This window comes from Drosophila kikkawai, chromosome 2R (assembly GCF_030179895.1).
Source record: "Drosophila kikkawai strain 14028-0561.14 chromosome 2R, DkikHiC1v2, whole genome shotgun sequence".
In the NCBI taxonomy this organism is placed as follows: Eukaryota; Metazoa; Arthropoda; class Insecta; order Diptera; family Drosophilidae; genus Drosophila; species Drosophila kikkawai.
The window spans coordinates 9,470,118-9,493,056 of NC_091729.1; the positions used below are offsets into that span (position 1 = coordinate 9,470,118).

General features: G+C 39.4%; 1 protein-coding gene across 1 annotated transcript in view; it reads left to right on the top strand.

Moving 5' to 3' along the window:
* robo3 (roundabout 3) overlaps positions 1-22,939 on the top strand; it is a 43,998-nt gene that overhangs the window by 5,050 nt on the left and 16,009 nt on the right. The window contains exon 2 of the mRNA XM_017166475.3: positions 14,204-14,397. Within this exon, the coding sequence (XP_017021964.1) occupies positions 14,204-14,397 (194 nt within the window). The remainder of the gene's footprint in view (positions 1-14,203; positions 14,398-22,939) is intronic.

Genomic DNA, 22,939 nt, shown 5'->3' on the forward strand with positions numbered 1-22,939 from the left:
TAGAAGAAATTTTAAACTTCTTAAAAATATAAATATAGTAAAATTTCTATTTAAATTACATTCTTGAACCCTTTTCTTAAGCCCTGACAGCCCACTGTGTCCTCTCGGCTGTAGAGTGTCCAAGTATGGCGACATAAACAAGTGTCGAGCATATTTTTTACGACAAGTTTGATATCCTCCAGTCTCGGTCCTGGTCCCACCTCCTCTTCCTCATTCCTTATTTTTTTTTTCTCAACGCCGCCGAGCAATCATAAAGCACTGTGAAGGCGGCGGGGAAAAAGTGTGGAAAAAAAGACGGCTTCGAGAATGCCATGCGGTCAGTGATGATGTCTGGGCTTCCCCTCTTCCCTGCTGCTCGCATTTCTCGCGCATTTTTCAAATACTTACCCTTTGGCCGGGAGCAGCCGGAAAGGGATCCCTGGACCTGCGGACCAAGTGTCATTGACATTTTAATGCGCTAATGAAGATGACGACCCCAAAAAGCGGAAGAAGAATGCTTAAATTCATAATATAATCAAATTGTTATAAAAATAGTCGGCGGACAGGCTCCGTCGCCTTGCGGTCCCTGCTCCAGATTGTAATTTTTCCCTCTTCATTATCGTCATCGCATTGCGGGGCTTTTAATTTTTTTTTCGTTTTCTTTTTTCGCCCGACCCCACTCTGGTTGCCACTCAAGGACTTGCGGTGTTTATGGGTTGCTGCAATTTTATTTATTTTATTTTTTCAGACCTTTTCCTTTGGTCCTTTAGGTCGCTGGCAGTCAATTATGTCAAAGTTGTCAATTCATAAACAAAAATTGCAGGGCGATGGCGTAAGCAGCTTGTGCATGGGGCTGGCCCTCTTTTCCCCTTAAGTGCAGCAAATGTTAAATGTAGGTTATAAATTGGAGTGCAGCAGATGGAAGAGTTCGGAAATGAACGAAATTGAGTGGATGAGGCAAGGGCTGCCAGCTGACAAACTAAAATTGAAGGGGGCGTAAAAGTTTTCCCTCGAGGACATTTACAAAAGCTGAATGAAGCATTTGCAGAAATGGAGAATGAAGTTTATAATTGCAGGACTTCATTTTCGCATAACAACTGGCTTGAATAATGACCTTAAGATAGATGAAGATTGATATTTTACAAAAGGTAACTTTAAAACACATAAAAGAGTGGTTTTTGATAACTTAATGCATTGGTATTTCAACAATACTTTTAGTTAGTTTCTCTTTTACTTTGTTAATTTTTAGTTGATTTATTATTTTAGTGACAATTTTTTTATTAAAATACCAAAGTTCATTCAAAACACTCACAAAATACATTCAGAAAAACATCACAAATATATTTACCTTAAATACGTCCAAATTACACCTAAAAGGCGCCCAAAATACATTCAAAATAAGATAAAATCACTCTCAAAATAATCTTAAAATACATCCAAAATAAAAGATAAAGCTAAGCTACCATTTTTAAAACACTTTAATTTTACTAAAAATTTTACCAGAATTTTACTAGCATTCGCCTTTCTTATATGCTACTCCCAGTCTACTTAAATATTCCCTCCGCTTTTACATCTAGTCTCTACGAGTCGCTTCATAAAACTTTAACTCGAAAACTCTTATCAAGGCAATCCCAAGCTACCCAATCCTTAAGCGGCTCCATCTCTGGGGCACTTAAATTTTAAATGGCATTTGTTAACCCTTTTGCTGCTGGCTTTTTATGACTTATAATTTTTCCCAACTCATTGCCTTTGACTTTGGCGCAGAAAATCACGGGCGGCCTGAGAGCGGGCAGCGCTTTCCCGACGTGGCCATTTGTTGCGCTGGAAATAGCCCAGAAGTCTGCATAATTTATCAATGTCAAAGCTGGCCCGATGATGAACGCCAGGAAAATTGCCAGGAAAGCAGATTGTAGCCAAGCCCATTTTATTGTCCTTTGCCGTCGAATCGATAAACTTACTTGTTGCCCAGAAAAGAAAAGAAGAAGCCAAACAAGAAGATACGGAAAGGCCATAAAATTTGAGCTTTTTAACAAGCAAATCGAATGAAAGGCCGACGACAGGGATATTGTTGATATGAGCCTACAAAAAAAAAAGAAAATATATATATGTGTAGGCAAGAAAAGAAAAGAAATGAAATGAAAAGGAAGAAAAGGACATGCCTGCTGACCCGAGTCCAAGCTGCTTATCAATGGCCTAAGCTAAGCATTCCATTCCATTCCCCTCGCTTTTGTTGACTTACCTTTTGTATGGCCAGTCAGGACATTTTATATTTATTAAAAAAGACGAAACAACAACAGCTCCCGTCTCGTTTCGTTTCGTTTTGGGTTTCTTGGGTAATAGGCATCCGGTCATAAAAACATGAATTGTGGCTCTTAGCAGCAAATCCAATTGGGCATAAATCGGCTTTGTCGCCAGCACATGAGATGGATCCTTCCTCTCGGTAACATCCTTGTCCAGGTCCTCTTCGTCCCACTCCCGCTCTCCCCTCTTATGTAGGATCTCAGGTTATGCTCGTTTTATGGCTTTGCTCGGCTCTCCATTGTAGGCTTTATTTTATGTGCATTTAAGCACAATGCGCTTATTGACTTAATGACAAATGTAGTTGGGCAACACAATGGCTGACAATGCACTGCGAGAAATAGAATTATATAGAGAAAACTGAAAGAAAGCTTCAGAAATAATGGTAACTACCTCATTTCTCAATTTATAATTAGAAAAAAGTGTTGATTTAAACTTTATGCTCATTGGTACTGCAGTCTTTTACTTCCTTCTGATAAGCTTTATATTCCGTTCCATAACAAATACATCTTTATTTCCGTCAGTGTTTTATCCTGTACCCAGTTCCTATTCCTGTTTCCGTCACCGTTTTGCCTGCTGTTTGTGAGCCAAAGTGCTTGAGTTTCCTATTATAAGAGACTTAACTGAAATCGCATTGTGGCCTGCATCCTGCACTTGTCACTGCCAGCCCCAAGCTATTTTCTACTGCTTGCGCTGCTGCTTTTCTCAAGGATGTTGACAAATTTACAAACGCGAAAGTGAATTTTCTTTCAATTTTGTTGCAACGACATCGTCCCTTTCCTTCGCGTTTCCTCGTGGCCATCTTTTTCTGGCAGACAGGCAGGCAGGAAGCGCGCCTAAGTAGTTTTTGTATAATTGCACTCGTCATTGTCGCCTTGTCGACATCCTTGCTGAGGGGGTCCCGTAGTCCTTATCACCTCTCCTCTGGCACCTGTCTCCCCGTGTCTTTAGCCCCTCTCTGTCGCTCCTGTGACAACAACAGCAATTAAGGAATGTTAACAAGCGCACTTTTCAACTTTGGCCCGCGGCTCGACGTTGCACTTCAAAGGTGTGCCGCTGCCTGTCTCTGTATGGGTGTGTATCTGTGTGTTTTGTGTCTGAATCTTAATGTGTGTGAGTGCCACGCCATTTTGCCTCTTTTCTGTGGTTTGACAGACCCAAAAACTTATTTGCTTACTGCGGTGGCTAAGCATGGCTCTCCGGCTGATTGGAGTGGAATTCAAATGTGATACCCTGGAAATGTGGATATGATAGATTCAGAATAAGTAAGAAAGAAAGTTTTTAATACTAGATCTTATCCTACTGCTGATGAAACGATAATCATATAAAATTAAAGTTAAATCCCTTAAATATTAACTGTACAATTCTTTTGAAAGTTAAGTATTTGATTATTATTTAATAAATAACCCAAAATTACATATCGTCGAAACATTTACAGGGAATTTCCAAAGCCCCAAGCTAAAATCAAATTCGTTAGCCCCATTCTAGGTATTCCGTGATATTTCCTGAATTATTCATAAAGCGTTTTTGTAACCCAGTTGCATTCATAATCAGGCGATGATTGACACATCGCTCAGACAATATGGAATACCCCCACTTAAAAATCACTTACATATACAGGACATTCCACTGCCATCACCTGGAGTAAGCCATAATTAAGCAAATCTGAAAATAATTGAAAGTTTGCAGCATAAATCCCAAAGACAAGCGAAACTACGGCATAGTTTTAAAAATTCCCTTGTTGACAATTAAGTTGAGCAGAAAACACAACAAGAACCCGAGACCCGAAAACAAAACCAGACGCAGACATAACAAAAGCAAAAGCAACTGAAATGCGTCAAAGGCACGCAACCCTAACAAAGCAGGATAAAGGATAAAGTGGAGTGGGCGGTGGATATAGCCACCCACCCATCTACCATGAGAAGGAGCAGAACTGGTTTCGGTTTCGGTTTCTGCTGGTTAGCAACCCTAATTTACTTTTAATAACTTCATAGGCCGAGCAGAAAGCTGTCAGGGGTGCGCATTAAAAGTGTCCTTTTTCACATGGCCAGGACGAATGTGGCGGCGTTAATTTCGATTTTGCCTAACGAGGGTTAAATGCTCGCCCAGCTCCAGCAGTTTAACGCAACTTGTCAGAGTTTGTCAGCGGCAAGAGCAGCCAACTGGGCGTATGAGCGATATCGATAACGATAATTACACATGCAGACAGACGAGACGTCCCCAACCCCGCAGTCTCTCGACCCCCTGACTACCCACTCCCCCCTGCAACGCATTCAGGTGAAAAATTCAATTTGCAACGTGTGTATAGACCCTCCAGGCCGAACATGTCTAAGTGTGCGATTGGGTTTCTCTTCTTTTTTTTTGGGAGAAGTAGCAACTCCACGGGAGTGGAATTTGGATGCCAGCCGGGATGGGGGCATATCAAGTGTGTGGCTGCCTGACTGAGTGACTTTGCTGTCAGGACATAGATTTGTGATGCACGAGCCGCCGAAAAAACGAGTAAGGAAAACTCAGCCAAGAAGTAGACATATGACAAGCTCAAGTGTGTCACCCATAAGGATGGCATCGTGTCACGGTACGAACATTTATTAAAATACATTAAAATAATATATAAATTCAGTTTTTAAATCAAAGATTTCTATGAGTATTTTTATAAATAAAGCTTCCTTTAAAAAATCATTTTTATATATTTACCTCGACGTTTTCAGACTAAAGCTATACAATTAATTCCCATTATCGTAAACCCTTAAAGACAGGACATGTGTAATCGATTACTAGCCTTTAATCGAATGCCTTTCCCATCCCTAATCGCTTTCACAGCTGCCGACAGGCAAAAGCGAAGACGAAGCGAGAAAATCGAAAAGACACAGCCGGAGAATCGGAGGGGGGAAACCAGGACTTTGAGTGACTGAAGCGGAACTGTGAATGCCAGATTCTGTGATTTGATGCCATGTTCTGGGGCTGGTACAGCTCCAGCTTCAAATTCAGGCGAGGCTGAAGCTCCAGCTGCAGCTCCTTTCCTTTTCCATCTTCGTCTCCCCGTGACCATGTCGGTGTGTGTGCCCAATGCCATTGCCATTTCCCTAGCCTGCTTTTGACAGTCGTTTTGCAAACATGTCGAAGCCATTAAGACAATCATGCGTTCTCTCTCTCTTCAGGCTTGCGCCCGTCTCTTTCTGCACCATCAAGTGCTTTTTTCGGAATACTTCTGCTCACACTTCCCCCTCCGCTTCCATTTTTTGTATGTTGGAGCGCTTTGTGATGCATGTTTTGTTTTTGAAAAATGGCTGTCGCGTCACTCCTATTGTGTTTTTGAGTGTTTGTCCTTCGTCCTCTTCATCTGGCTCTCTCTCCCCCACTCTCTCCTTCTGTCTGTTTGTCACAGAGATTTATGCGTTGCAATTTACACAGGAACAAAAAAATCTTAGAGAAGAGAAAAAAAAAAAAACTAAAAGAGTGCGACAAAAATGTTTGCCCAGCGCTTAGATTGAGTGGAAGTCCTTTTTGCGGGCACTGTAGGTGTTGAAGCGGATTCCGATACTGGAGAGGGATTCCTGCTCACACCTCTAGGCTTTTCTATCTCTTTCAAGGACTATGAAGCTTTAGTGGGGGCTTGGTCCTCTCGCAGAATAATTTTTTGTTAGGTAAAATATATTCATCAGGGTGTTGGGCTTACTTCAGTGGTTAGGAAATTCATTCAGATGGTTTTTATGCTGATAAATTGGTTTGGGTAAGAACAGTAACAGAAGTCAAAAACAATTAATAAACTGAAGAGGATTGTGTTATATCGAAAGTAAGGATATAAAACGGGTGACAGATAATCAAAAAATAAAATTTTTGTATGGTTTTAATCCAATTTCAAATTACTTGACTTCTTCGGCAAGTATAAACAAGTGTCAATTTATTTATAAATATTTTTTAATTCCTCTTTTAAGCCCAAAAATTATGACGCCATGAATTTTAATCAACCAACCGAAACCAATTCAAAATAATGTTCCGGCGGCTGGAAAAACTTAATGACTTATGAGTGGGCATAAAACGGGGGCCGACACTAAATTATTCCATATTTCACAGGGGTCCATGTCGCACTCCCACGCACGAAACACCCCAAAAACTCGCACCTCCCCATAAAAAGCGAACCCTATCGCACACTCTGCATCCCCAAAATTGAAACCCCCTCCCAAGGACTCGAAAAATAAAACGCATTGCAGCGTAAAAAGTTTCAGAGACCGTAAAAAGCTACAACAAAAGCCGGGGACAAACTAATGAAAGGGAGCCCAGCCAAGGATGTTAAGGGGGTGGATCGTATCCAATCGTTATCACAACAAAAAACAAGGATAACCGAGGACAGGACGGGACAACGACTATAACGACAGATTGAACCCTTCGCTTTTAATGCAATTAAGTTTAATTGAAAATTTTCACTCCGAAATTATGAGGCGAACGTGTTGGGAAAGAGGCCAACGGCAGGGCCCCAGCAATCAGGCAGATAGAAATTAACATGAACACACTGTTATGGGGGCGTTATCCTGGGTGCTTGGCACGTACTCGTCCTCATCCGCGTCCACGTCCTCGTCCTCGTCCTTGTCCTGACTGAAAGCAATCAAGCGTTCAAATCACTAGCCCCAAAAAGCCCAAGTTTTCTTTGATGCTGCGCGGTGGCGGCGGAATGATGAAATCGGGGGGGCTGAAGGGGTCGTGGTTACCCTGCAGGACTTTATTACAAAACAAACAAGCAACAAAGTGAGGCAGGACCCCGGACTCCCGATTCCACTCCACTACCCCCTCCTGGCATTTAACTTATCTTTTATCTTGATTGCTGTTGACGATGACAGGGATAATGATGATGATGGCGCCTGGTCACGGTCTCCTGTCTGCCTGTCTGCCTGTCCCGGCTCCCGATTTCAGTTTACCTGTTCCCGGATAGGATTTGTGTTTGAACAAGCGAATGGCGCTTGATTTTAATTAGCATTTGACACAGCAGCTTGACAGCTGGCAGATCCTTGACTCCTGCTCCCGGATCCTTTTTCAGCTGCTGCTGCTGCTGCTGCTTAATGAGCCATCGCCCGACTGGAATTGCAAATGTCCCCGTGTGCAAATAAAAACATCCTTGTGGCTGCTCAGTGGCAAAAGAAAAGCAGAGAGCAAGTAAAACAGATTCGCGTCGTAACATTTTACGGTTGACAAAGTTTCGTGGCACGAAAAAGAAGCTGATGCAACTAGAAATAGTTTGCTTTAACTTAAGCCCGTGAGAACTTAAGAAAATACACTTCCTTAGGGAAAAATAGAGCTAGGGTTGTGAATTGAAAAAAAAAAATGGAATTATATAATACTCAATAAGAATTGACTTAAATATAAGTAAACGCCAAAAATAGAAATCACACATCTGTTTTCCAAGCTTGGCAGCAAAGCCTGCGCTCTTTCTCTGGATATCTCTTAACTGGGAATTGTAACTGGGATAACTGACACTTTCATCCATCCACCCAAAACACACACTCACAGACCCAACCAGAGAGACAAGGAAGCCCGTCCAAGGATTTGTCACCGGATGCGCTGCGCCGGAAAATTCAATGTGAAAACTTTGCATTTGCCATGTGCGATGCCAGAGGAAAGTGTTTCTGCGAGGGCGAGGGTGCGATGCAGTGTGTTTTTCCAGGTGTGTTTGGCAGGGCGTCAGGTATGGCTGGCTGGAGACTAAGCTGCCGTTAAGGCTCCAACTAGAGCCAAAGCCCGAGCCAAGTGCAATCGCTTCTACATGGACTCGTACATATGTATGCTACCCATTGGACACATGCTCCATTGCGGGGGAGAGGGGCCAAGGGCCTACCGAAATGTGGAGCAATAGTTGGCAATGATTCTCTCCAGACAGACTAACCCACATGTGGAAGCGGCAATAGATATGCACATGGCCATAAAGGATACCAGGAGAATGTACACAACGAGTAAATTTTGTTAACTTAAAAATGGGAATAATAAAGTCGAAGATTTTCGAAACTATCATAATACTACTTCGACTTTACTAGAGATATTTATATATAATTTAATATATCTGAATATTCTGCAATATTTCTCTCTGTGTACACATATGCCACAAGTATTTGCACAATTTTTGTGTGCCCCGCAACTCTCTTGCAGCATTGTAATGCATTTACCAGGGGAGTCCCGAAACGTTCTGCTCAGCTCTCAATGCAAATGTGTGCGCTCTCCCGTGCGCCCTGAATTATTTATATTATTTGCACTCTATATGCACAAGTCGAAGTTGTCTAAGCATAAATAAAGTCCGAAATAAAATGGAATAAAAAACTCCAGTTTCCTGGGAAGTCGAATGCATCATGACTCTTGAACATTTCAATGGTCGAGTTCGGTCTGGGGGTGTTACGAGCAATTAGAAAGAGTGTCACTTCACCACACCGCCCAAAATACAAAAAAAAAAGGAAAATAAAACATAAATATACAACAAAAAAACAACCAAAAAGAAGTGAGTCATTGGCAAACACCCTTGTCTGCGCTAGAAGAGAGTAAAATGGTACAATTTATGGTTTGTTTCGGGCTGTTTCTCCCGTTGTTATAGCGCTGGGTGTGCGTCGTTATGATTCATAACTAAACAAGAACAACGAAAGAACTTCTCGACAACATCCCCGGAAACAATTTGCGGCACACGAACATGAGGCGTTTACAAAAGTTTAATTTTACTTGCATTTCGTGAGCGGTGGTTAGTTAGTTGGGGGAAGGGAAACTTGGACATTTTTGTATTCGAAAGAGGTGGAATTTTGCTAGATTTTAAATAAATGTGCCAATGCATAAATAGGAACCATTTGGAGAGCAAACAAAGTCTAAGTAATCTTTTGATTTGCCTAAACTTTAAATTAAAAGCCTTTGCATGAAATGCTTCTTTGCCAAACGAAATTAATTATTCCTTATTTAATTACCTTGCATTTCACCCACACACGAGCCAGAAAGACAGAATTTAATCATGACACACAAAATTGTAGATAATGAACCTCTTGGCACATTAAATATACATATTCTTAACATATTTCGTCCAATTCGGATAGCTGCTCCATCACAGAGTGGCCCACATCCATCCATTATTATTGTTGCTGCTGTTGTTGTTGTTCCCTACAAGACTCATTTGGTGTAGCAGCTGTTGCTGCCTCTGCTGCTTTTCACGTAAATTATAGCAAAAATTTAATTATTGCATTGGCCGTTCTACTTTGCTTTTGCTGCAAAGTCGGAAAGGGAACGGAGGAGGCCCAACTAACACACTTCCTTGGCCCAAGGCAGCAACAAAAGTTGTACGTCGAAAAGTATGCTACTAAAACAATTAGCAAGTCTTAGAGCAGGGCTATAATTAAACCAACAATGGGCTGGGTGGGTGCCCACTTCCTCCTCATGGGGCTGCCTTTGATTGATGATGCAAAAGCAGCTAAAGCTAAAAACTAAAGCTAAGCGAGCCCCTTGGAAGTATGCAACACATAAGCAACTTGCCAAGGCGTTGAAGGAACACACACTCTTCTGGGGTTTAGGGGGTGTGCGAGTGTGTGAGTGTGTGTGGTGCAGAGCCTTTGTTTAGCTTCTGACCCGCCGACGTCGGTAACAAACTATGCAGTGCCACAACAACAACTAACGGTGTTCGTAAGAGAACTTTTAGACATCACAATGAAGTCTATATACTCTTGTTATGAATTAACATAATAACAAAATGTATAAATTTATTTAAACAATTAATCAAGGTCATAAAAGAAAAACTAAATATTTGGTACATCTATTATAGGAATAATTAAATTGCTTTTCAAAGATCATACTATAATTTATACGAGAAAGTAACCAGCACTATGTTTCCTATCACCAAATCTCACTTTGATCAGGGTTTATTGTCGCTTCACCTCGTATGTACCCACTTTAGTTAGTGATGCCCGAGAGGTAGCCGGTCAAATGTGTGCTTTTATAATACATACACATGCCTCAAGTCACCATACCCCCTTGCCCCCCCTTTCGCTTTTCGTCTGTCTGCTAAAAGGAAAAGAAAATGTTTAAGGAAATTGCAGCAAATATTTTGCTTGTTAAGTGAAACCCAGTTTGGCGAAACGCTTTCGCAGCAATTTCTTCAGGCATTTCGACAACGTCTTGGTCCTTGGACTCGGCGCTCGGGTCCCTGGATCCAGGTCCTGGCACTCCGGCTGCATTTTAGTTGCTTACTCCAGTAAAAACCCCTTCCAGAACGCCGCCCCTGCACTATTTGATGCATTTTGCATAAGGGCTGGGCAAATGCCTTTGCTGCTTTTATGCAAATTTCTAGCATTTTCCATGTCGTTACATTCTTCGTCGTGTTTTAGTTTCGCCCATAAATGCATATATGCAGGCGAATGTGTTTGGCCGTGCAACTTTCCTTGGCATGCAATTAAAACTAAATTAGTAGGCCTCTGGGCCACATCTGGATCTGGTTGCAATCGCCGCTGTTGGCAAATTTGCTCTGTTTGCTAATTGAATTATTCAGCTACAAGTCGCCAAAGTTTTTCCCCTGGCTGCTGTTCGTCTCCTCTCTCTTTTTTTTTTTGGTGGAGGATGTTCCCAAACAAACTGGAAAATGAAGCGTAATCAAAACAAAGGTCCCCGTCCCCGTCTCCGTTCGTTCGAACCCTTTTTTTTAGGTGTTGAACATCACCGCAGGGCCCAAACCGCACAAGCCAACTTTGGTCCTGTTCCCGGTCGTGGTCCTTGTGCCTGGTCAGCAAAGATATGCACAAACAGGAGTAGCGGCAAACAAAACAAAAAAAAAAAATTGTGTCCATGGTTGAGCAACTTTCGGTTGTGAACACGCCCCTTACAAGCCGCCCCCTTCTGTGCTTTTTTTTTCGGCAACCCCACATGCGACATTTAACCCTCGAATTGTGCTCGACGGACACATTGAATGCTTACACTTGGTCACGAGTTGTGCCTCCTTTGCTTGGGGATTTGTTGTAGAAAACTAGGAGGACACAAGTTATTAAACGGGGTTTTCTATGAACTGTCTACGTTTCATACCCTAAAAAATAGTAGTAATTAATAAACATAACTTAGGTTAGAACCTACACTTCTTTAGTGGATTTATAGCAATATATATGTATGCAAACCTACACCAAATAGTATATTTGTAATACACTAAACTAATAACATATTTAAAGTTAATGGCAATAATTATTTATAATCTTTATTTATAATTAACTACAAATATCTTCTATCAAATTATGTGACATTTCGTTGTTAAAGGGTATACTATTTCCGCTCCTTGAAACTTTTCCCTAAAAATGTGCTCACCCTACCCCCAATCTTTATATGCCTCCTTATTTCCTTTTCTTTTTCGCCCATTTTTTGTTGCTCTCCACTATTTGATATTTGGTTTTTCGTTGCATGTTGATTTTTCGACTGCCATAACTCCCATTCCATTTCTCAGTCCACTTCAGTGTTTTATTTTCATTTTCGTTGTTGAAATAACATTGACATGTCGTCTTGCTGGTTGACCCCAGCCACAGACCCTTCTCCTTTCGCCACCCATGCGGGGGTGGAACTGGAAACTTCCCCTTGGCAGGGCATGCAACACGTCTGCTGGGCCCCATCTCCGCGTTATTTTCTCTGTGAACTCCGATCCGAAATTCGATTTCCAGCTTGTGACTTGGTGCTGGCGTTGTTGTTTTCCTTTCTGGATGACATGCAACTCTGGCCCCTGGCTGTTTGTTGCTGTCGTTTTCGTTGTCGTTGTCGTGGTGCAATCGGCAACAAAAACTGGAAGAGCAACAAATGTTGCCTCGACTGCCTTTTATTAAATAACGTTTCAATATTCCAACGTTTTCTGACATATCAATTTTCACGCGGCGTGGCCTGCATAGATGTATAAAGGAATGCACTGCGGGAAAAGGATTTTGTATTTAAAAAAATGAAACTTTTGAGCTTAAATTGAAGTATTTAAATTTATGACAAGAAAACTAAGCTTGCAAAATATCCTTGAAACTAGTTGAAGACCTTTTCTTTTTTATTCATAAATGGGAATTTTATAATATTTTTATTTGCAGTGCATTCGAATATAGTATTTATAGATTCCAGCAGCGATATGGATAAAGTTTTGCATCTTGCTTGGTTTGCTTTTCCCCCTCCAGTCCCCGCTCCGTTGGCGTGTGTTCGTGTGTGGGTGACAGCAAATTGTTTAGATATGGCATGAAAATTGAAATTTATGTCTTTGCCATTGACAGATTGCTCGCAGCAAACACTCGAGTTGGTCTGCGGTTAGCAAATAAAGATTGTGCGATAGCGCAAGTATTTCTGAATCGGCTTTCATGGGGTGTTAAGGATTCGAAAGCAACTTGCCAGCTGAAAATGGATTTTCCTTTGATTTCGTCGAGGGTGGAACGCAAATCTGAAGAATTGAAATTGGGGAATGGCGGGGAAAAACCAGGCCATTTGTAGATTAACTAACGATTTAAGATTAAGAAAGTACTGCACAAGTTCTGTTCTAAATTCCTTAATTTGCTTGCTAAAAGTTCATTTTCCAGCTTATCCAGCAAATTATTTGAATTTAGAAATAAAGTTTTCAGGTGAAAACAAAGACTATGCTAATCCCTGGCTTATTTCTACCCGCTTCTACCCTTTCTGCCCTTTTCCACCCAGTTAATTTTCCAACGTTTGCATTATGCAAAACAAAACAAAAGTAGGAAAATTATACAGAGAAAAAAACTACTTAGGAGCTAAGCTGCCGGTGTCCTTTGCCGCATATGCAAATCTAAACAAATTAATTCCAAACTGAATCCTTTGAGCGTCCAGGACCTTCCTCCTACTTTTTTTTGCCCCCATTTTTGCCATTGCAACTGCAACTTCATTTGCAACGTCAACGGCAATGCGCATTAACATTGTTTTCATTTGCCACCGTGCGCGTTTTTTTTCGTTTTACTGTTTTTTTTTTTTTTTTTTTTTTTCATTTAAACAAACCGCTGGCGATGATGATGATACCGACTGGCGCAGCGGAAAGCGGAAGGAACCCTGCCCCAAGCCCCCCGCAATTTTTATACCCTTGCAGGGTATTATAATTTCAGTCAGAAGTTTGCAACGCAGTGAAGGAGACCTTTCCGACCCTATAAAGTATATATATTCTTGATCAGCATCAACAGCCGAGTCGATCTAGCCATGTCCGTCTGTCCGTCTGTCTGTCTGTCCGTCTGTCCGTCTGTCTGTCTGTCCGTCTGTCCGTCTGTCTGTCTGTCTGTTTCTACGCAAACTAGTCCCTCAGTTTTAAAGCTATCTGAATGAAACTTTGCATATAGTCTTCTATATGCTCTCACTGCTATATATGTCGGAACGGGCCGGATCGGACGACTATATCATATAGCTGCCATACAAATGTTCGATATATTTGTAGAAAAAAAATTATAACTTGGCTGTTTTTCAATATTTTTGCATCATTTTTGAGATATAGCCATTTTATATTATTCCAGAATTTTGGTAAAAATTTTATGAAAATCGGACGACTATATGATATAGCTGCCATAGGAACGATCGAGAAATTAATAGAAATAAAATTATAGCTTCGTTGTTTTTCAACGCATTTTTATTTACTCTGAGATATACGTTTTTTTTATTATTCTAGAATTTTGGTATAAATTTCATAAAAATCGGACAACTATATCTTATAGCTGCCATAGAAGCGATCGGTAAATGTATAAAATATATAAAGCTGAGAATGTAAAACTGTAACTGTCAAACTGTAAACATAATAAGTATAGGTAAAATGTAATGAAACTCTGTTTTGTGAGTGTTTTCAGCATTTAAATCTATAAAATAAACATCAAAACCAATCTGCAAGGGTATACAAACTTCGGCGTGCCGAAGTTAGCTTCCTTTCTTGTTATATTTAACTTTTCATTCAACGCCATCTCCCGCATCTGCATTTCTTTGGCAGGTTCGCATCCGCCGCGGATAGTGGAGCATCCAATAGATACGACGGTGCCGCGACACGAGCCAGCCACGCTTAATTGCAAAGCCGAGGGCAGCCCCACGCCCACCATCCAGTGGTACAAGGACGGGGTTCCCCTGAAGATCCTGCCGGGCTCGCATCGCATCACACTCCCAGCTGGCGGCCTGTTTTTCCTCAAGGTAAGCGAACAAATATTGTGAAAGGTTAACAGAAATTTGGTAAACTATTTGGTTGATATTAAAAATCAAAATTGTTAATAATTTTATACGTAATAATATTTACAAAAGGAACGTTCTATAAGAACTACAGGGTACATATTTAGAGGGAGTATTTATCTATGATTAAGAGTTAAAGCAAATGTATTTATAGAAAATACTTAAAGTGAAAAAGAGTACTAATTACCTTGTTAAAGATAAAAGCCAGTAAAAGCATGGATTAAATATTAGATTTAATTAGAGTTTAAATTACAAATAAATATTAGATAGTACAAATAATAAAGCTACTTAAACATTACATTATAAGGAAGATCATTTTCAATATTTCCATTTCCTTGTAAACCTATTTAAATGGCCTCTGGTGTATTTACATTATTTTTTTCTGGCTTGCCTTTTCCTTTAACAGTCCTTCTCTTTTATTTGCATGCATAATTATTATTCCTGCTCCACGCTTTCGTTCATATTAAAAGAGATGGCGACAGCGTAGAAAGAGACGGGTGGAGAGGAGAGGAGACCCTGTCAGTTGCTTAAAAAAATATTCATTTTGCCGGGCCATCTGCTGAGTGATGAACAAACTAATTGCTTTTATTTTTAACTCTCAGTCCCCGCCCTGCCACCGCATCGCCTGTCTCTCTGTCGGTATCATTTGGGGAGCTGCAAAAATATTTTTGCAGAAAAATTGTTCAGTCGACGTCGGCGGTGGGCAACAACTTCATTAACGCAAGGTAAACAAACATTAAGCGGGGTGGGTGGGGGTGTGCGGAGGGGGAGAAAGTGAGAGAAAGGCCAGAACGTAAAGGAAAACGACAGACAGACAAATAAAGACGTAACGGAAGCTGGCAGAAGCGGAGCCAGCAAAAGTCAGCTTCAGCCTGATGAGCTCTGATAGAGAGGGAGCGAGATAGCAGAGCACTGAGAAAAAATAAGGAGGAGTAGATAGTTTTAAAGATTATTTAATATTTACAGAAGATAAAAATCCATATACAATACTGTTTTTTCTGTCATATCAATAAATAATTTATGGAAAGTGTTAAAGAAGTCATTAGGATCCTTAAAACAAATAACCCAAAACTAGAAAACTTATAAATAATTTGCTTTTTCTTTCTTTAAACTTATTATAAGGGCTTTAGAAAACATAGTGATTTTTGGAGAACCTTAATTTTTGTATCTTTTTAGCCTAAATTTATTTTATATATGAAAAGCAAATTTATATAAATAATTTTGATTGTGTGTTTTGAAAGAGATAGCTTTGACTACCAATTTTTAGCATTATAAATTTTATACATAAAGTATATATCATAAAAACGAATTTACGAAAAGTTAAAAATAAAATTTAATATCATAAAATAAATTAACACGAATTAATTATATGATCGGGTTGATAAATTCATAAATTTACAAAATCAATGTGAATTTATGTATAAATAGAAAACTTATTTTATTTGTAAAAACTCTGGAAACATTTTAATTAACATATATATCGTTTTGCACACAGTTTTAGACTTCTTTAAATTTGTTTTCTGGTGCGTTTGATGATAATCCTTAGTGGATTTAGTAAATATCTCGAATATTTCATTCTCTAAACTTTTATACACCTTTTCTTTCGGTGTATCAAGTATGAGTGACTGCTAAGAGTGACTCCCTGGCCTGGTCTGGCACGGACTCTCCTCTCCTCTTCCCCTCCGCTGAACTGAGCAGAGCACTCAGCAAATTTACGACGCAAAAAGCCAACGGGAGCCGCGTTGATTATGCTGATGATGCAGTTGGAATCGCAGTCTCAATTGCTGGGGATGGAATCTCTTGGTTGCGGGGATACAGGATTCAGGGCCAGATCCTGGGGCAGTGGGGAATCGACTCTGAGCTTGCCACTTTTCACACTCGATCTGCCGAGATGCCTTGTGCTCGGCGTCTGGCGCTTATGCATTTGTATTTGCTTTGCCGCATGCCACTGTATTTGTTTATCACTTAAGTGCAAAAAGGGATTTGAGCATTTTCCTCTGATGTTGCCACTGGCATTTCCAGACTCTGGCTTCCGGAGCTGCCTGCAAAATGTTTCCATCCCTTGGTTCCTCTTTTTTGTGGACGTCTTCTAACGACTTTTAAATGAATTAATTCCTCGGGTGTCGTGGCCCCATATCCTGGCTTCTAATGTGTTTTTGCCTTTCCCTATGCAGGGTGTGACAATGTTCGTGCTGAAAGAAGTTTCGCTGTAATTGAAAGAAAAACTAATAAACTTTTTTTAACTTTTTGAAAAGATTTTGGAGGTTTAACTAAAACTAGAAAAATTTTATAAATGTAATATCATTGTTACTGGCATTAAAAACTAACAATTTACTTTCAAAAATATATAAATTTCAAATTGAATCGTTTAGAAAAATATTATTCTGCCCTAGGCATAGCCGGACTCTTTTTAATATTCAGCCAAATTTTATGGCAGCTCGCTTAGCGGGTCCCTGACCTATCTTTTTTATTATTTACAACTGTTCCCGGCATGTAACACTCTGTGGAAATGCTGCACGAACTCCAACTCAAACACAAACACAAATATATTTCACATCATTTCATTGCTCCCCAGAGGCATAATTTAAATTCTAATTCCGGCAGCTTTTCCCACTCTGCCAAAGAGGACAATTCATCTTACTTATAAGTGCCAGACCACTTCGAAGGCAACTTCAACCAGACATTATTACTACTCGTCTAACAAGGAGGCCAGTATGCAACACTATCAAATGTTGCTGCCGAGCAGAGCGGGCGGGAGATGAAAACAAAATCCCTCTTTAATTTAAGGGGAGAAAAGAAAGAAAGTTTTCCTCGTCCTTTTTTCGGGGAACTTTAAGTGCTGAGGGGGGAGAAAAATGTACAAGCGAATAGGGAATATGCAATAAAATACAAAAGCATGTACAATGTGTGTGTGTGTGTAGGAGTTTTGGGGCCAACAAAAAAAAAAAAAAGAGGAGCGCCGAGCTGGAAGCGTAGTGAAAAGTGACATGGCGGAGCGAGCGTTGGGAAGACAGACAATAATTTACGTAACTGCACGACAGGAGAAATGGGAAGAAAAAAGGAAACGAAGCCAAGGCAAGACACTCACACATTTGTAACGAATGTCTGCGTGTGTGCCCAAGTGTATTTGTGTTTGTCGGCAGCACTTTGCTTGCCTTCCACACTTCATCTGCTGGAAAAGTCCTTCAAGTCCTGCCAGTGGTGTTGAACTTTGTGATGAAATCACCTTTACCACAGACTTGAAGAAATCAATTTTGAAGATTGAAACAGACAATTTATTATAAACTTTAAGACTCGATTATTTCGGCTTAAAGAAAGAAAATAAAGTGGTAAGAAAACCTGGTTAACTGAGAGCCCAAAAACCACATATCTCAAATTAATTATTAATTATTTTATTTAAATCTAAATATTAAACTTTATACAACTCTATATTCAATTCCTTGCTTATACCAAGTTTCTTAGCTACAATGTCAGTGGATGCTGAGACATCATCCTTTTCCACGTCCTTGACTAAAGTTACCCAAGCTCCATATTTGCTCTGTCTGACTCTCAAGTGCTTGCATGCCTTGCGTTCTCGTTCTATCACTTATTCTATAGATATATCTTCCCTTATTTGCCACCCCATTTCCACACCTCTGGTCCGCCCTTAACGTTTATTTAAATGTCTGCCACATTTGGCAATAGTTTCCCCCGCTGCAAACTCCGTTCCCTCCGTGAAAGTTCTTATCCTGCTTTAAGGAGGCAATCAACTGGGGCCGGCGGGTTGGGGGCTGTGAAAATAAATCAAAGCGTGACTTTGGAACCGAGCTGATTGCATTCTAGAGGTGCGGCCGGAGGATGTCTTAATTAAAAAGCCGTCGAGGCTTAAAAGTTAATGCCCGGTTTCCCCTTCATCTCTTCGCCGGCGGAGAAAATAACTTTATGCGCTGCACTGTACAGTGAGCACATTTTAATGAGTTTACAAACGCTCGACACATTCGCGGCTCCATAAAAAAATCTCTCTCTATATATGTATATGCACATATATAAATAAATACAGGGGCTTGAGCCGAGTTGAGTGGCGAGGCTTGGGAGTGAGTAGAGTGGTATGCTCCGGGGCCAACGCTGCGTATGAGTTATATTTTTATGAACGAGGCGACGATTTTGGCGTCATGGCTTTTTTTTTTCCACTTGCCTCCAGGGCTGTTTATTAACTCGAGGTGTGAGTGAGTAATGCTTTTGAGCCGCGTTTAATGAATGGGCGGAAGGAACTGGTGCGGTGGGCTGAAGAGCAAAGCTGAAGAAATCCCCCTCTGGATGATTGAATTAGTAAAGGGCGAAGGGCAGAGGCTCAAAATGAGAGGAAGGAAAGCGGTTTTTTAATGAGGAGATTAACAGGAAAGTGGGAGTTTTGAAGAAAAGCTGCAACACTTTTTAGAACACACAGGAAAATAAATTAATTTTGTTTTAATTAAATTGAAATTTAAGAATGTATTTGGTAGCCTTTATTCTGTATACTGTTTAATATTTTGTGTATCGGACAAATATCGGTAAATAAGTGTGACCCTTTGCCAGCCTAATACAAAATTAAATCAAATTTTGTTCTAAGAAAATCGTTGAAGCCCTTGAGTTATATTTCAAATCAAATCGTACTATATAAGCAAGGTGCTCAGAGCTAGACTGGCAGTGTGTTTCTTGATTTCATTGGATTAAGACATCCTTGTATTTTTTTTCCCCCTGTTAAGTATATATATTATATTATATAAATATACATATATATATTTATTTTATTTTATTTTTTTTTTCCTTGGTTGACCCTTTTGTTTGTTTTGAATTTTATGTAAGCTCTGTTGGAATAATCGGAATTCCCACGGATAAGAACTCCTCTCCCTTAAATTTGCCCTTGATGAGCGTCTCTTGAATCACGTTGTTCATTAGTTTCTTAGAGGACAACCGCGTACCGTTGCATAATCTCGGATGATTTAGATTACGGAGCATTATAATAATTGATCCCACCTTCAGTTACAAATTATGCGGCGGAGTTCCTGGCACATCCAGGCTACAAGTGGGTCTTTTGTCAGCGCTGATAATGATTTTGTGTTAGTCATAATGCATTATATCCAATGCGGTTTTGAACAATCTGTTTAGATGGGTTGATAGCCCCTCTTAGCTGGTTATTTATTATAGTATTTATTTTTATACCCTTGCAGGGTATTATAATTTCAGTCAGAAGTTTGCAACGCAGTGAAGGAGACGTTTCCGACCCTATAAAGTATATATATTCTTGATCAGCATCAACAGCCGAGTCGATCTAGCCATGTCCGTCTGTCCGTCTGTCCGTCTGTCCGTCCGTCTGTCCGTTTCTACGCAAACTAGTCCCTCAGTTTTAAAGCTATCTGAATGAAACTTTGCATATAGTCTTCTATATACTCTCACTGCTATATATGTCGGAACGGGCCGGATCGGACGACTATATCATATAGCTGCCATACAAATGTTCGATAAATTTTTAGAAAAAAAATTTTAACTTGGCTGTTTTTCAATATTATTTCATCATTTTTGAGATATAGCCTTTTTATATTATTCCAGAATTTTGGTAAAAATTTTATGAAAATCGGATCACTATATCTTATAGCTGCCATAGGAACGATCGGGAAATTAATCAAAAAAATTATAACTTCGTTGTTTTTCAACGTATTTTAATCTACTTTGACACATGAGCTTCTGGTATTATTTCAAAATTTTGGTAAAAATTTTATGAAAATCGGACGACTATATCTTATAGCTGCCATAGGAACGATAGGGAAAGTAATAGAAAAAATTATAACTTCGTTGTTTTTCAGCGTATTTTCATCTACTCTGAGATATGAGCTTTACTTATTATTATAGAATTTTGGTATACATTTTATGAAAGTCGGACAACTATATCATATAGCAGCCATAGAAGCGATCCGCAGATGTAGAGAAAATGTAAAGCTGGGAATGTATAACTGTAACTGTCAAACTGTAAACATAATAAGTATAGGTAAAATGGTATGTAACTCAGTTTAGTGTCTGTTTTCGGCATTATAATTTATGACATAAATATGAAAACCAATCTGCAAGGGTATACAAACTTCGGCGTGCCGAAGTTAGCTTCCTTTCTTGTTTAAATTATATTTATTTTGATTATTGCAAGTTTTGCGTCTTTTCTGCTTTTTTAATTTGCAGCTTTTGTTATGGTTCTCTCTGCTGACGTATCTACTGAATTTTTCAACCGAACTGCTGAACTTCACAAAACAGATTGTTTAGATGCAGGAAAAATTGCACAACGGTGATTTAGTTCAACTGCCGAATTACCAATGAAATAGATCTGAAGGAATTTATGATCTATAATCTTTGTAGGGTGTTTCAGAATTTTACATATCGATATGGCAGAACCCGAAAATACTCCTTCTCCGTTATATAGATTTTATTTTCATTTACAATTTTTAAAATATTTTTCTTAGCTACTATGTATTACCTATTACTATTAACAGAACTATGCTGAAAAAGTTCAATAGGTTTTTTTCTTTCATGGTTTAAATCTATTCTTCTTAAATATTTTTCCAAGTCAAGTTAAAGTTTAATGCTTTAAAGGGAAATTCCATACAAAGCCTGTTGCTTTTCCCCCTCCCTTTATACGTTTTCGAAATGAAAGCAAAAGCGCTTTTGGCCAAAATCAACCCGCCAACGAACCTGCAGATTTGCCTAATTCCATTTCGCTTCAGACTCGTTTTCAGGCTCAATTAAAACCATTTACACGTCGCATTTTACACGAGCTTTAAAATTTAAACCAAATTATAAAACACTCAAGAGTTGGGGCTAAAAGTGCGCACAGAACGTGAGGGGGAGCGAGGGAGCGGCATCCTGTGTCTCCCTCTGGCACACGCACCAGACAATTACGAAATGTTACAACATGAAAACGGGAATGGCTCCCAAATGAAATGTTTGAAAATTTATGGGTATTTTAAATTAAAACGGAAGCGTGTTTTCAACGCGCTTCTGTTCGCACACACACACACTCTCGCTGTGGAAGTCACACAGATACAGCCAATATATTTTATAGCTTCCCCCCTGTGTCACCCCGGATAAAAAAGATTCCCCACCATAAAGTTGCACGTAGCACACGGCAAATATTTTCCCCTGGCTGCTCCTGTTCTTATTTTTTCCCCGCTGCTGCGGCGCTGCTCTTTGGTGTCAAATCAGTTTCAATGTTTGCCCGCCCAACAACAACAACAACAGAGCAACAGCAGCGTAATACAAACAATAAATATATAAGCAACAACAAATCCGCTGAGCGCAACCAATTCGCAGGAAATCGCCTGGCTCAAGTCATTAAAGATATAAATAAATTTATGTGACTTTTGGCATTGTTTTCTTTCGACTTTCTTTCATTGTTTCTTCTTTTTTATAACCTTGTTTTTTATATTCTTCCCAGTCAGACATTCGCAAAACCCAAATTAAATTTTCAGCAAAAAAAAAATGTTTCCAGGGAAAGCGACTAAAAATAAATGTGGGACACAATGCGTTTCAAAATTGAAAATTGTTTGATAAACTTTTTTTGTATATTTTTACATTTTGTTAATATTTTAAAACTTCGTTAAGAATTTAACCTTTTTGGGTTATATTTTAACTATATCTTTCTTAATTCATATAATATTCCTCTTTAAAATCGTAGAAATTAAACCTTACAACCTGAATACTCCTTAAGGTGTTTCTTATTCTCTAGATTTATTTTATATTTAACCGTTGCTATTGCAACGTATTTTGTTTTAATTTTATTCAAGGCTTATCCCCTACTCTCCTTAGGTCCTGACAAGGAACCTCGTCTGCCTCTCCCCCGTGTAATTCATTTCAATTTTTAATGGGAGTCCTCCCCGTGCCTAGCTAATGAGCTTAGCTCTGGCTTACCTTTGCCGGGCCCACGTTGCGTATGCTGAATATTCAGCTCGCCAGCTGATGATGGTGCAAATTGGATGTAAATGGGTCAGCGGGAATAGTTGGCTTGAGTTGGTTAAGTTGGTTTCGTTGTCTTATCAAAGTTGACAAAGCTGAATAAAAGCAAAAGTTGAGGCAGAAAGTGGGATTTACTTTAATCTGGCCTGATTTTGAAAGTGAAAAGTATAAAAAAAACGTTGCCTGGTTTCCAAATGAAAGGATCGGTTTTTGGGCGGTGGTTTTTGGAAGAGAGAATGAAAAAGAAGCTTAAAGTAAATTTAAAATCCAAACTTCAACCAGATTAGGTAAAAAATAATAAACTAATATTGTAGATAAATGGCATTAAGTAAATTAAAGTGATACTTTCTTATAGCTACAACAATTTTACAATTAATAGAAAGCGTAAAGATGACCAATATAGATTAGTTCTTTGTCTCTTGTCTTTCGCCTTTAAAGGTGTAATATTTTTGTGGTGATAAGACTTAAACTTGGTTTACTGTTGATAAATCAGCTAGACAAAAGAGGGCTTCTTAAATGTATCTATCTGCAAGTCTGGGCCACAATACAT